At 46.6% G+C, this 13,063-nt stretch overlaps 2 protein-coding genes across 16 annotated transcripts in view; one reads left to right on the forward strand and one right to left on the reverse strand.

Moving 5' to 3' along the window:
* The window catches only part of myo9aa (myosin IXAa), a 63,400-nt gene extending 52,581 nt beyond the window's left edge, over nucleotides 1-10,819 (reverse strand). For all 15 annotated transcript variants that reach the window (XM_081709843.1, XM_035532162.2, XM_035532157.2 and 12 more), the window contains exon 1: nucleotides 10,514-10,819. The gene's annotated coding sequence lies outside the window, so the exon portion shown is untranslated. The remainder of the gene's footprint in view (nucleotides 1-10,513) is intronic.
* A 149-nt stretch (nucleotides 10,820-10,968) lies between these two features.
* Nucleotides 10,969-13,063, forward strand: senp8 (SUMO peptidase family member, NEDD8 specific). The gene is made up of 2 exons (XM_027010671.3): nucleotides 10,969-11,137; nucleotides 11,494-13,063. The coding sequence occupies exon 2, from the start codon at nucleotides 11,527-11,529 to the stop codon at nucleotides 12,163-12,165; it is 639 nt and encodes a 212-aa protein (XP_026866472.2). The 5' UTR covers nucleotides 10,969-11,137; nucleotides 11,494-11,526; the 3' UTR covers nucleotides 12,166-13,063.

A 13,063-nucleotide genomic window follows, 5' to 3' on the forward strand; every position in this document is an offset into this window, starting at 1 on the left:
CCCTTGCAGGATTTGGGGGCCTCGTAGCCGAGCAGATGGCCAGTGTTCTGCTTAAAGGACGGCGGGAGACTTGGAGGAGGAGTGTGGGAGGAGCCCAGCCTGCTCAGTGCTGCTCCTCGCTCACCCCCCCCCGGGACAAAGGACTGCTGATCCACTGCTCTGCTGTCAGCCCCTGGAGGCCCTGCCTGAACATGGCGTACCTTGCAGAAGCCTCGGGAGCTTGAGAATGAGGAACGCTTTTGCTCCTTTGCCTCTCAAAACACAAGTCGGGCAACATTGCCGGCATTCCAGGCCTCCTCGGGAATGATGGACTTGGCACTGGCATCCGCGTGCTTTCTGCCCGAGTAGCTGTGCGTGCAAGCGCTACAGAAGCGCCGCAGTGCACACGTGCCCGTGTTAACAAATCACCCTCGTCTGGCAGCGGGACAAAAAGCCCATTAGCGGAGCGTCTGAGTGAAGTGGACGAGCGGTGATGTCATGGTGCCGCAGGGCAGGCGGAGGAGAAAGCCGGAACGGCGCTCCTGGGGAGCTGATAAGGAGGGAGGCGCGCCCTGCGACTCCGACTCCCCCATGGCGGCCCCGGAGGGAAAACTCCCGCCAGCCTCCCCAGCCTCTGCTAGAAATGACTTATTTACCCGCCAACAAGATACAGAGGTCCATTCAAGCAGCGTCTGGGGCATGATGAGTGTGATACAGAGAGTCAATTAGTGAAATGGGGCCATTGTTTCGACATCCAACGTGCGAGATCTCTTGCAGTCTATCTGCCTCCAGTGTACTCGGCCTAAGCCTTTTTTGAGCAGCACTGCCTAATTATAGACAATAGACACTCTGTTGGGAAACCAGGGACAAGTCTTCGCCATGGAACCACAGACCCAGACCCCCCCCAGCCAGTGAGGCTGAGCAGTACAGCGAGTACTGGCCTTGCAATGTAGAAGGCTACAACTGGCTCTGTAATGAATCAAGGCAACCCTCAGACTAACAGTCAACAGGACTGGTCTGAAAGTGTTCTGATAAAGTAAGCCATCTCAATGAATCATATATAATCCATGTTACATTAATAATTTGCTGTTGCAATTTTTTTGCAAGGCTCGTCGCAGTTGTAATACGTGGCAAAATAATGTATTTTAATAATGTACCGTTTCATCTAGACCACGTAGCCGGTGTGTAGATTTCGTCTGTCAAGGTCTCGGTTATGAAGCACTGGCCACCTCCACAGACGTGTATGGATGTAATGGGCCATGGAAAGACAGACTTCCCAGGATCTACGTACCCAAGCGCATTCCCCACTGCTTTTCCAAGGGCTCAAAAGCCACCGCAAACAGCCTATGATGCTCAGGAGACCCTCTAAGGAAAAGGATATTTATGTATGCAAAGTTTTTAAAAAAAAAAAGCAATGTATGAACAACTACCATCTCAAAAATGGTTGCTGCATTCTTCTTCTCATTATTATGACAAAGAAACAGCTTTTAAAGTAAGGGGAGTATCTTTTGGAATTCATATAACAAAAAGCTTTAAAAATTATTTGAAGACAAAACAAAAAACAAAAAAAAAAATGCTGAAATGTATCTGGAAGGAATTAAAAGCCCAGGGCCCTTAAACCTGCCAATAGGCACTTCACAACACCACTCTGAGCCAGCTGGCAGAGGCACGTCATGGGCACGGCCTTACTCAATCTCAGGGGACAGCATCAGGCCGAGGGGAGGCTGGGGCCCTGAGATAACACAGGCCTGCAGGGCGAGATGACTGCACAGATACGCGCTGGCCGGCAGCTGCGTCTCCGGCTGAACTGGGCTGGGGGGGGATACCAGTCCAGACTTTGACATGGCCTGCGGATTACGAGCCAGAGCCAGCAACCCCCCACCCCAACAGACATGCGTGTGCTCGGGGAGATCTCAAGCCACCCCGGGTGCTGCTTGGGCCGATCAGCCTTAACGTCACCTGTGTGAGAGGTAGCGAAGACCTTCCCAGACTGGCGGCTCAGCATGCCAACCTGCAAGTCACCTTACGAAGGACTGTGGCAGCAGATGGACTAGACAGCCAAAGGATCATAGAGGACCCCATGCAACAACAACAACAACAACAAAAAAAAAAAAAAAAAAAAACCTCAGGTACACTTGAAGAATGATAAGGAAACGACAAATCATTCATGAAATCTGACATAGCATCACGGTTACCCAAGTTTGTCATTCCACTGATAACTACAGAGACACACAGCGATACAAGGAAAAACATCTGCTCTGAAAACTGATGAAGCAGACCTGGGTCATTCCGTAGCGCGACCAACGGGGTGTTTGTGCCGACTATTACAGACGGCGTTGTGTTTCAGAAGGCCCGTGGGTCAGGGCTGATGAAGAACAAGACATTTCCTGTGGAGAAAATGAAAAACAAAACCCGTTTCTGGGTTTTGATATGTTTTACATTCCTCTCGTTTATCTCGGCCAACGTAGTCCTGTCCCTGAGAAGCAACCCCCCCCCCCCACCCCGAAGCAAAAAGATGAGAACACTTCAGCTGTGGGTATCATGGTGGCTTTGATTACCAGCCAAATCCTCCTACTGATGTGCTCACTCTTCTTTTACTTGCAGATATCTAGTGAGGATAGGAGTGGGAAACACAATCAGTGTCTCGGGGAGTTAAGAGCACTACATCTGTAAGGATGGTACTCAGTGGTGCTAGTGCACTCACAGGACGTGAATCCTCTGATTAAAGCTTGAATACCCTGCAAACAGCTACCAGATCTGTGTACATGTGTCTGAGCAAACAAGCTCTTCCTAACTGCAGCACGGTTACAGCATGCAGAGCTCAGAAAAGATTCAAAGTCATGCGTTTCTCCTTTTGTGCCAAATTGGTCACTGCAGCAGTCTCTGCTTTTTTCTGCGATGTATGCTACACGTAGGTGTTCACACAGTGATTTTACTGCGCGTCCTTCCCGGCGTCAGCCTGTGACATTTCACTTTCGGAGACCGAGCCCTGGGAACATTGCCATGATGTCCACCCTGCAGGCAAGCCAGGCAACCCCCGGAGAAGCGCAGCCAGCTGTTCAGAGCGCCTGACCGCAGTCCGGCGCAGAGGCGGTAGAACACTGCTGCACTCCTGCTCTGGGTTCTCTTCCTCTTATAGAGTCAGCCCTTTCGACTCATGTGCTCAGCACCCAAGTGGCAGTGTGGGCGGACCCAAAGGGGCTGAAGGGAGGATACAGGATAGAGAATGGAAGAGAGCAGGATCAGGAAAGAGGTGAAAAAAAAAATGAGAGGAGGAGTGGGGGTGGGTTTTAGGGCCTGTCTAAAGTCAGTCAGCAGCTTGTCGAGGAATCACACACACACACACACACACACACACTCCACACTCTATAAAGGGAGAGTAGTGACATCACTCCTCGCTGCTACTCCCATCACCAGCATTGGCTGCTTTGCAGACTGCAGAGAAGGATTTGCAAGGCGAATGCCCCCCCATCAGGCCTCAGCTTTGGCAGGCCCGTTAGCGAGCAGCACTTATGAAAAGCCCTTTGTGGGATATTCCCGGCTCTCCTGATTCTCCTGCCTCTCCAAGATTACCATGTCACAACAAATCTATTCTCGACATAGCGACGTCGCTAAGTGCCACGACGGAGAAACCCCCGCCTGTTAAACGACAGTCGTGCCCTGGAAGCGTTTTATGATGAGCCAACAGCATTTGGCCATTTCTGCCACAGAGGGGCAACTCCAAACCTGCTGGCTGTGCATCAACAAGTGAGACTACCCAAGATTACCAAGAAGTAAATATAGGAGCTATATTTAAGCGTGAACTGGCTGGGGAAAAAAAACAAAAATACATTAGTTCTATAAATATCCCCGTGACCACATGGTCACATGACCCGAGGACCTGTCTATTCATCATTAGCTTAAAAACACCCCAGGGTGTAGAGACAACAGCGGAGGCAAGGGAATATTACTTACTGATACCTTTATGAAACAAAGCCAACACATATCCACAGCTTTTTCCTGCATTTCCTGCTTCGAGCAGGAAACTGGGCATGTTTTCCATTGCCGATGCCGACACATAAAACGGCTTCAGCACTGGAAAGATGCTTTCAAATTAATTAAATGTAGAAATAAAAGCCATCTGTTCTGGAGACGTGTGGCCTACAAACAAGGGTCACGCTGAAAGAATCAGACTTGGCCATGGAACATACTGGCCCAAAGCACGCACCAGTCCACCTCATAAAAGCGAGAGCAGAATGCACGTTCATTACATGTCACCAGAGAGCACGCGGAGAAACCGATTCAGGCTCCAGAAAGGAATGAGTGGGCCATGCTGCAAAATACCTCCTTCTCCATCCGTCCAATACTCCATTCAGCACAGGGCTGCACATTAAGTGAACAGTTTGATGAGCAGACTTTAGCAGACCGCAGAACCAGACAAACACACAAGCCAGGCAAACGGGGTCAGATGGCCATGAGTGTGCGAGCGCTCGCCTTTTGGCCATGTCCCGCTAGAAAGCCGTTTATCTTCACTGCTGAGACCATCCCGGGGGGTGGGGGGCTAGTGCGGCTGATTGGGGGTCCGGAAAGCAGCCACACGCCACGGCCCTTGACCACTACGCGCGCTCAGCTGGGCCTGGCGGCGATCCAGCCTCAGCGCCGGTTATGCCGCACGCCGTTTTGTAATTGAAGAGGAGCGTGGGGGCCGAGGGCGGACCCCTCGCTCCACGTGTAAAAAGAAACCGCAGGACGGCGTGCCGAGCGCAGAGCTAAATGCTGCCAGGTGGGAGCCACGATCGTGAAGCCATCCAAAATCCAGCAAGGCTCCCCATAAAGTCTACAGGGCCATGGCGCGGAGGTTCGTATAGCTGAGTCTACAGGTGCAGAAGAATTAAAAAAATTATTCATGCTCAGCTCCGCTTCAAAACACAAATAACTGCCAAGGACGACGCTGAAACGTTTCCAGATCAGACTGGGCATGCTGGTCTGTGTAGTCCCTGTGTAGTTCAACATGACCGTTATTTGGACAGGCATCATTCTGGCTACACTATTATTTTTCTTTAACAGATTGAATTACCTGATGAGCCAAAAAAATAATAATTTCAGTATTACAGATAAAAACATTACGGCACACCAAATGATCAACTAGTCTCCAGAATAGACACTAGAAATTCCAGTGCTCCTGTGGAGCCGAGAATTCCTGCAGTGGTGCTGTGTTTGTTGACAGCAGTCATGCAGAAGGAAAAGGACTCGTGAAACTGAGGACTGAGGCAGTTCTGCCCAACGTGACGCTTTCACGGCCCGGTGAACCGAGGCTCTGAGAGTAACATCCAGGACTTTTCACGACAAGTCAGGACACAGTGTCATGAGAAAAGGATCGAGAGGACAAATCGAACCAGAGCTAAGGCTAGGGCTATGCATGGTTAACATTGTATGGGAATATAAACTAAAGACTGTCGCTTTGACTGCATCACAAAGTTAGCTGGTCCCCTCCCCCCAAAAACACTGTTCATGAAATCAGAACAGCGGTTCCTGAGCGGAGCTGCTATTATTACCGCAGGCTGCACCGGGGAAAGTGGTGTCGACAGGGCATGAGCAGCCGGGGCCATCTGCCCCTGTCTGTGGTGGAGCGTTTCCCCACCCCAGCATGGGCGCACCCACTGCCTGGACAATGACCCCAGCATGGGCGAAACAGGAAACATGACTAAACCTTCTCCGCAACCAAAATAATCACCAGACTCTGGCATTTCCGGGTTTGGCAACTTTAGAGTTGTACACCTTAAACCATCTTGCTTTACTAATATATATATTATATTATATATATATATATAAAAATAAAATTAAATGCATGGTATCAAAGTGATATCTTAATAGTGCAGAATAGGCTGCTTCTGAATGATCAAGGCTGACCAAGGCAAGCTGCGAAACATATGGAGTCGCCCGTAGCCGTGCGGCTGGGGCCACGGTCGCCTCGTCACCAGCTTTAGGCACACCCAATTTCTCCTTTACTCAGGGCCGGCCGCCAAGCCGGGCAGCCTCAGGCCAGCGGGCTGCCAGAGCAGTTGACCCAGTGTCTCCCTGCGGTTGCCCGGAGAAGGAACAGCTTGAAATGTGCCGTTGAGGGTTCAAATAGGTGGAGGTCAGCTGTGACATGAAGATGGCCCCGTGTTCTGGCTAGGAGGCAAGAGTGAGATGGAGGGTTTGAAGAGGGCAGTTTTTGGGGGGCTACGCCATCAATCTGCAGCATTTGAAAACAGTGGAGAGAAGCAGATGTTTCCAAATAATGCTGCTGTTGATTTTGCTCACCTCAGGGGGCTCTCCTCTCCGAGTGTTAGGTCACAGGCCTGCGTTACATGATCCCATCCACAGTATATGTGGAGCAGACAGCAAGATCATATATTATAAAGCCAGAGAAATCAAACCCAACATTTGAATATGGAAGAAGTGCGTAAATAGAGCATGATGTTCATATTTAGTTGCCGTCTGAAGACTGTAGCCAGTGCCGTGAACACTACCACATGCTGATCAAAACAGCTTTCCAAGGTATCAACAAAAGGATGCCAGATGCCACGTACATGAGGTCATTATTATTGTAGCAATATTTATAAAACCTAAACCACTGACCATATGTGTAGTTCAAAAACAATCTATACATCACAGCACTCAAGTTTAAGGAGACCCTTGAAAATGTAATGAAACTGGTCAGTGTCTGACTTCAATGAAATCAACATACCTGGTGGTCAAGACTGGCACCAAATTTCATCTAATGGTCACAAAGACGTTTCTGGTTCTAGATTTTTCTCCAGCCATCATCTTTCCTTCAATACTGAAAACACACTAGAAATCCAGGCAATTCAAAACAAAACTAACAAAACTATCGTAATGGCATCTTTTTCAACTGTCCTTCGTACCTTGAGTCCTTTAGAGTGGAGCGGTAAAGCAGAGAGCCATACCACAAACAGGCAGAGGATGCAGGCGACACAGGGCACAGTTGGATGGGGCAGTGCCTGCTCCTGTTGTCTTGAGAAGCAATGCCTTCTCCATGCCTGTTCTTCTGGTACATGTCAATCAGACCCATCTACCCACTTAGGCAAGAGATGCAATGAATTTAGATTTGTCTCAAAAAAAAAATTAAATATAAAAAAGTTTGAATTTTTAAGACGTTCTAAAACAGTTCTAGCTTGACACGGAGGTGTTGGATAACACCAGCATTATCTAACTATTACTGTAGCACATACAAGCAACATTAGGCCCTGAATCTTTTTCTTTAATTAACAATGAGGAAACAACTGAAGATTAAGGAGCTGTCTGACCAATATGCCAAGTTAGCGGACGTCTCCCCAAAAACTAGCAAGAGACGGAGCAGCAGTAGACCATCCTAATGACTCAGCTTTTTGGCAACAGGAGACATCACAGCAGACAGTCTGAAGTAAGCCAAGATGAAAAGTACAGGACTCCAATTGATTTACCAGATCCCCTGTCTAATTCACAATACAATCTGATTGGCTCATGACAAATCAAAGACCCATACAAAAACAGACCCAAAACCCAAGGAAAACGGATAGAGACCCTACATATTAACTGTAAAGAGAGAGCATTGTGAGAGCATTGTTTGGAATAACTGACGACCAGGTCTGGCATGACACGTTACTGACATCCTTCCCCATCTCAATTAGAGCTCTGGTTAGCAGCTGACTAACTGGCCGACTAAATACTATTTTGAGAGAATCGATATCGGATGACATTTTTTCTGGCATCAGCTGAAGGTTTGTTGTTTTTGGGTTTTTTTTGTTTTTGTGATTGTACAAAAGTTGAGTTTTTTGTGGACCTTTAGATTTCGTGGATACATTTTTTTTTTTAAATATTTAAAATGGGTGCACTGCAGAAAGAGTGCAGAACTTAAAGCGAGACAAAACAGACAATAGTGTTAAATGTTCATTTAAGTTAAGCAATTGTGTCTCATTTGTTATTAATATTAAATTGTTGAAGTTTACAAGATGCAATAATAAAAAAAAAAAAAAAACAACAACATTGGCATTATATACATCAGCCTCACTGCTCTCCAAATATCGGCCATTAAGAAATCTATATTAGTCCACCACAAGCGCTGACAGCAAACATCACTGCTACAGGCAGAGTTCAGAGAATGGAGAGGTAGTTCAGAGAACACCACTAGAGAAGGAGCGCTGCATTTCAAAGGGGCACAAGCTTTTGAAGGATATACAATGAATGCTACAAATCAAGCAAATTCACGCCAGCAAAGGAAGACCGTCTCTGGTAAAAGCAGGATGTGCAAGATTCTCACTACTGTGTGCAAACACAACCACCTGCCAGCTCCAACAGGAAATTAAAATGTTTACCTGGAATTGTATCAAACAAGAGGGCTAGATGAATGGACATGCAAATTTACAGTGATCAAAGTTATCCTGCAGCACACAGATTCACGATTTAGTTAAAAGTGCATGAGGAGAGTAAAATATAAAATAAAAAGGATACAATGCCAACAGGAAATTCAGATTCAGTAGATAATTTTGAACTCTGCTACCTTTAGAAGCTTAATTTGAGAGAAACATTTTCAGTGCAGTGGCGCTAAGCCTCTTTATATGGAAATCTGCTAATGTAAACCCAGCATAATAATGGCCTGTCCATTAGCGCTGAAGCTGGATACTGAACACCAGCATGTCTGATCGAGCCCTTCAGTACTTGTGTGAAGTTTCGAACACTTATATAAAGGAAGTGTTCAAGTCATAGCCCTTCAGCACAGTCCTGTCAATCTTAACAAACAAACCCTACCTCTTAGAAAGCAAGTGGGAAAAAGAAAAAGAAAAAATTCAGTACAGAGCACTTTGAGGTTAAATAAATGTAGCATTCTGAGTCCTTAAAACAGAATCCTCCCAGACCACACAGAAATCTTGGTTCCACAAAGCCTTACTAACTTTCTGTATAAAAGTTAGATGTCCAATATTTCCCTCCCCCAAAGGTCTTGTTATTGGAGTTATACAGCATTTTTCATACCAAGAATTTTGCACGCAACATTACAATTTTATGAGATGGGTTAAACTTTAGATACATAGCAACAGCAACCATACTGGTACATTGTGTGGCTTATCACTGCGGCGTGCAACTAATCAGCACGCACAGTCCTGATGGCTGCGTGCAGCGTCTCTAAGCCTGCCCGTCACGGACCTCCACGAGCACACCCCGTTTGGCGCGTTCTCTGCAGGCATGGAGGTCAGGCGGCAGCATCTGGTCCTACACCATCTAAATATTTGATGCCGTTTCAAACATCAGAGGATATTATGCACGGGTTCTTTTTTTGCTGTGTTTAGACTGCCCCAAGCATGACGTTACTTCACATTCTCTAGGTGTTGAAACCCGGGCTGGGCGCATGCGGAGCCACTGCTGGCGTGTTCGCAGTGGACAGCTCTCAGGGCGGTTCTCTGGTCTGATGTCGAGAAGCTCAGCTGTCGTGCTGATGTCAGCACCCTGCACCAGCTCTTTCAAACCACCTAACAGCTGAAGCACACCAGCGGGATTCTTCTGGGGTGACTCTTGTCTCCTGGTGTGGGTCTATTGAGAAAGACTGACACTGGGGTTGCAGAACAGCGCTTCATTCTTTTACTACACACACACACACACACACAGGGCAGAAGTGAAGACACATATTGACCTGGATCAAGTGGGCCTGGACACAAATTATGAGTTTGGAATGATTGACCTGGATCAAGTGGGCCTGGACACAAATTATGAGTTTGGAATGAAAGTTATCTTACATAGTATGAGCCGGGAAAGGGAACGTGCATTTGTTCCTGTCAAACAAATTGTGCACCAAATAAGGAAAACTGAATAAGACTTGGGATTAAAGTCTTGAGAACTTGCAAAGTATTTTAATAGCATTTTTGAAAACCAGAATTAGGTCACCGTTGAGCTCACCAGCACACAGTGCAAAAAAAATAAAAATTCAATTACTTCAGACAGACGCTACTGGGTCACTCAAAACAAAACGGCAGCCGGCCGGATGACTAGGCAGTTTTGGCACATCTTTACAGCACTGCCCTTACGGGAGATGCACCAACGCATCATCTAAGAAAAGTAGGAATACACCGACCTCTTCTAAATAATACATCATCTCCTCCGCTCTGGACATCTGTCACAAACTCACAGTTTCAGACATCAAAAAGCATCACGCTGTCAGCAGTTAACACGTGTGCTCATTCTAAAATTTCCAGAAGTCTAATATTCTTATTTCATAAGAGTTTCAGTGGTTAGGTTACACCCTTCATGGCAACGCTGTTACCTGTTGACAAAATCCAAAAATAAAATATTGGAAAGTAGCCTAATTAATAGGCATATTTTAAGAAACAAGATGCTGTCTACACATTGAAACAAATAAACGTCCCTTGTAAAACATAAAACCAAATTGAGATGAGATTAACTATTTAAAGGCATCGTGGCAGGGTAAATTCAGTCACTACTGAGACATGAACTTTAGCTGTTCATCTGGTCAGCTGCAGAACTAAATCAAACTTCGGCACAGTAAAGGAGCAATACCCACCTCCTAGAGTTGAAAATAATCCAGTTTTACTGACCGATGGCGGTCCTGGTTCCGGACGGAGAGTTCTGCTTGCGCCCAGGACAAGCTCACAAGTCCGCTGTTAAATACCCCGGCGTTCGATATTTTGCCCCGCTGTACCTCTCAAACTGCCCTTCACACGAACTTCCTTCTGGCAAAATGTTCATGGCACTGGGCCATTTTGTTTCACCACATAAAATGAGGAGGATCTCTTCGCCACTCACAGTCCGGGAACTGCGAGCGTCAAACTCCGCTCTCGGGCTTTTTTTTTTTTCTACTGAATCACTGCTGCTTCTCGCTTCATCGTGAACGCGCAGCGCCCGTACCCGCGACCACAAAGGGAGGGGGGGCGGAGCCAACTCGCGGCGGTGGGAGGAGGCCTTTTGAAAGGAGTCCGAGACGGTGATTGGTCGCGACGTTTGGTAACGACCCAGTCATCCTCGTGGACGTTTGAAGGCTGTGAGGGAGACTGAGTTCTGCCCCGCAGTGCTGTCGTAAAATTGTTTTGTACGACAGCTGCTGTGCGCTGCCGGCTCTGCTACGTCATTGTTGCGCTGAGAGGCGGCCGTTATGACAGCTAAAGTTGGTTAACCGTCCCTTCACAAGGTAACAGACAGTGACTGTTATTCGGATATTTGCTTTTAGACTTTTTTGAACAACTAACGTTAAAGAAATGTAAAAAAAAGTTAAGGTTTCCATCCTTTCAGAGCGTTGGTTGTTTCTAAACGGTGGCTAGCTAGCTTAGCTGGATCGCTAAGCTAGCTGGTTAGCAACGCATTGCAGCAGAAGAGATATTTTATATCTTATATATCTTACTCTTGTTGAATCTGTTTGTACCGCTATCGATGCCCTGGAATTTAGCCAAGAAAGGGCTTTTGTCTTTTTAGTGACATAAACTGACTTCTTAGATTTAGTTGCGTGTCTAGCGACTTAACTCTGATGTGTTCATGTTCATCCTCTAGTGAGCTGCTGCCTTCGGGAAGGAACCCTTGGAAATGGACCCGGTTGTGCTGAGTTACCAAGACAGCCTGCTCAGACGCTCAGACGTGTCCCTCTTGGATGGCCCACACTGGCTCAACGACCAGGTAATTGGTTTCGCGTTTGAGTACTTTGCCACAGAACGTTTCAAGAGCCTGGGCGAAATGGTATGTTTCATCAGCCCTGAGGTCACCCAATTCATCAAGTATGCATCCTGCCAAGAGGAGCTCGCCCTTTTTCTGGAGCCGCTGAGACTTGCATCCCGTCACTGGGTCTTCTTGGCCGTTAACGACAACTCCAACCAGACCGCTGGTGGCTCCCACTGGAGCCTGCTCCTCTATCAGCGCAACACAGGCCATTTCTCTCACTACGACTCCCAGAGTGGAGGCAACTCCTTGCATGCACGGCGCATCGCTGCCAAGCTGGAGACATTCTTGAGCACTGGAATTAAAGTGCCCTTTGTGGAAGAAGCGTGTCCCTCTCAGCAGAACAGCTATGACTGTGGCATGTACGTCATCTGCAACACAGAAGCTCTCTGTGAGAGTGCTCGGCGAGAGAGCTGTGCTCACCTTCCTGCCCAGACAATCACACCTACTTACATCACAAGGAAACGGACAGAATGGCACTCCCTCATCCAAAGATTGGCTAAGGACTGAATTGATACCCTCTAGTTTCACCTCGCCCCTCAGTGGGTAGCAGCAGTGAGTAGCTTTTTCTGAGCTGCTTTTGGTAGTGAGCAAAGTGAATACTTGCAGTAATAATTTTCTCCTACGTCTGCGGCGCAGCAGTCACAGTAGTTGGAGGTTTAAAGCATGCATCAATCAGAGGAAACTCTGCCTAACTCATCTCAACACAAATGCAGTGCACTTATATTCATACATCCATGAGAGGGTGGAAACTGATGGTAAATATAGTCAGCTAACAGCACAATAACAGACTGTGAACATAGACTGTTAAATACAAGTAGATGAAAGAAGTGAGTATGGCCACTTCTGTGACGTGTTAAAATGAATGTGATGCTTGTTTACAAGACCTTTTGCTCAGGGTTATTTTAAGAAGAAAAAAGCGAGAGAATATGATCTGTGTTCAGAAACAGGTTCGTACTGTTCGAAACAATGTTCATCAATTCCTTGTGAACACTGAGCCTAATATGTGAGCTCAAGTGCTAGCTGCAATGCAGAAACAATTTTCTGCTGCCAAAAAATGTGTGCATTTTAAGCCTAAAAAGTATAGATTCTTACATTAGAGTACAAGTGCATTGATGCTCTCAACAGACAAAATGCTTTCTGTCTTCACACCAGCAAATGCATGACCTTTTGTACTCCTGGTTGTTCTCATCAGCTCACCATTTCTCAAAATAAACCATCAACTGTATAGAAGGAAACAAAAGCTTGTATTGTGTGCATAGAACCATAGTAATAATGACCATTTAAGATGTTTTTGTTATTAATTCTAGTTGCAAGTTGCAACTAAAGTCTGGAATGGTGTTTGGATTATTTGACAGACAGCATAAACAATGGAAGAATAAATATTTGATTAACTATGACAATTTAA

Source organism: Electrophorus electricus, chromosome 3 (genome assembly GCF_041902795.1).
Source record: "Electrophorus electricus isolate QZ-2024a chromosome 3, ASM4190279v1, whole genome shotgun sequence".
Classification (NCBI taxonomy): Eukaryota; Metazoa; Chordata; class Actinopteri; order Gymnotiformes; family Gymnotidae; genus Electrophorus; species Electrophorus electricus.